This window comes from Etheostoma spectabile, unplaced genomic scaffold (genome assembly GCF_008692095.1).
Source record: "Etheostoma spectabile isolate EspeVRDwgs_2016 unplaced genomic scaffold, UIUC_Espe_1.0 scaffold340, whole genome shotgun sequence".
Lineage (NCBI taxonomy): Eukaryota > Metazoa > Chordata > Actinopteri > Perciformes > Percidae > Etheostoma > Etheostoma spectabile.
Window position 1 is genome coordinate 768,027 of NW_022605588.1, and position 2,051 is coordinate 770,077.

General features: G+C 43.9%; 1 protein-coding gene across 2 annotated transcripts in view; it reads right to left on the reverse strand.

Moving 5' to 3' along the window:
• Positions 1 to 2,051, reverse strand: part of LOC116686251 (replication protein A 32 kDa subunit-A) — a 7,925-nt gene that overhangs the window by 5,133 nt on the left and 741 nt on the right. The window contains exons 2-4 of one of the 2 annotated variants that reach the window (XM_032511214.1): positions 1,800 to 1,919; positions 1,645 to 1,695; positions 1,443 to 1,550 (exon numbers count right to left, since the gene is read on the reverse strand). In XM_032511214.1, the coding sequence (XP_032367105.1) occupies positions 1,443 to 1,550; positions 1,645 to 1,695; positions 1,800 to 1,850 (210 nt within the window). In that variant the 5' untranslated portion in view covers positions 1,851 to 1,919. Of the gene's footprint in view, positions 1 to 1,442; positions 1,551 to 1,644; positions 1,699 to 1,799; positions 1,920 to 2,051 lie in introns of both variants that reach the window. The other variant, XM_032511212.1, reaches the window with a different exon arrangement.

Consider the following 2,051-nt stretch of genomic DNA (forward strand, 5'->3'; position numbering starts at 1 on the left):
GACAGACTGGAGAAGTGGACCAGCAGCTCCTTAGGCAGATTGAGCTTCCTGAGCTGGAGCAGGAAGTACAGCCTCTGCTGGGCCTTTTGATGATGGTGGCAGTGTTAAATGCGCTGCATTTAGAAAAAGCGCTGCATATAGAGGAACACTCTACAAAGAGCTCAAGTCCAGCACAATGGAAACTGTTTCCAGGGGACATGAAAAGTCGATGCACAAGGCTGGGACACAGCGCTTCTTGTAGCCATTATTGGATTATGAACCAGCTAAGAGTTAGTCTCGCATTGTCAGACCTATCTCCACAGCACTGTGGAGTAAGGTCTGGCTACACCACAGGTACATTCTAAGATAGGAGATGGGGGGGAATCAGATGCCTCCCGATATGATATCATCACGATACTTATGCCACAATACAATATTACTGCAATTTTAAACATGGTGCATTATATTGCAATTTATAACCTTTTCTCCCACTTCTAAGTTTTCCCAATTTCAAATGACGTCCCCAAGAGGAAACTTTAACATCTGTTTTATTTAAAAAGAAGAATTTCTCTATTTGTTCATATCACTTCAATTTGATTGTTGCAGAATGGACAAACTGACCAACACATATGATATATATATATATATATATATATATATATATATATATATATATATATATATTAATAGATCCATACTTGGAGCCTGTGTATCGATACAGTATTGCCACTGAAAATATTGCGATACTATGCTGTATTGATTTTTTCCCCCACCCTATTAGGAGAGGGAAAACAATCTCTGGTTGTTTGCGGGTTGTTGTTTTTTTAACTAGGGCTGGATCTGAATATTCCTTCGAGGGGTAGGGATTTGATTTTGGGATTCGACGAGCACAGACATCGAAGCTTTGAATATTCGCTGATGAAAAGCACCGAGGATTTTAACAATCATGGTTGGCAACACTAAGCTGGACGCAGCACGTCGATGATGACGTTTCCTCATGACATCATGACTTAGTGTAAACACACACGCCGACTTTCTAAAGCCGAGTGGCGTGTTACCTGTAGCATTTTGAGCGCCGTATAAGCAGACTGGTTGGGTTTAGGAAACCTGGGTGGTTTTTAACCCATCCACCACCCCGACAATCTATCCTTTTCACCCTTTCATACTACTCGTTATGGCATAAATTCACACATACACGCTAGGTAACGTAAGTCAATGGAGGCCAAACGGCGTCGATAAACACGCTAGAAAGCGAGTGTGCGTCTCGGTAACACGCCATTAGGGGGATAGGAATTGGCATGTCATCCATACGCCATTTCCTGAGGTCAGTCTGAAATGCTATTTGCGTGTTTTAGTTTGCAGCACATTGAGCCCTCACAGCCACCGTACCAGCACTAGGCCGACACACAAATCAAGGGCAGAACCTCTGTCCCACGGTCGAAACCTTCCACGAGCTTGTGTACCTTTCCAAAAAGCTGCATATGTGCTCGTACCACTTCCAACATGTGGGACGTGATCTCATTCAGGTCCTCGATACACCGAATGTTCATTGCGAGCAATGACCTTTGACCCTAATGCAAAAAACAAAAAAGGGAGGAGTCCCAAAAATCAGTGCTCACGTCCTTTTAAAGCCCATCATCTCTAAAGCTTGTTTGTGTTGCTTACATCCAGACTGCGTAGGCTTCCAGTCACCTTCACGTATGTTCCAGGAGCAGCACGCCTCGCCACAGCACCGGCCTGGGACAAACACAATTTGGAACTTTATTATTTAGCAAAAAAAGCACATTTCTTAAGATGGTTTCTACATTCCTGTTAATGCTACTGGCCTCTGTGTTAACCCACTGCTTCACATTTAAAGGTGGACCAGTCATGTCGTCCACAGAGTACTGGATGTTTGTCACAAAGGCCGCCGAGCCTCGGATGACGCCCACTACAGACACCTGCACGACAGGAAGCACAGCAAGCTCTCCTCACACCAAGTCCCTCTCAACAAGATGGCAACTTAACACATTTAATGGGTTTTACAAGCAAGGGCATAGATTGTGTTTTTTTTGTTTTTGTTTTGGGGGGGG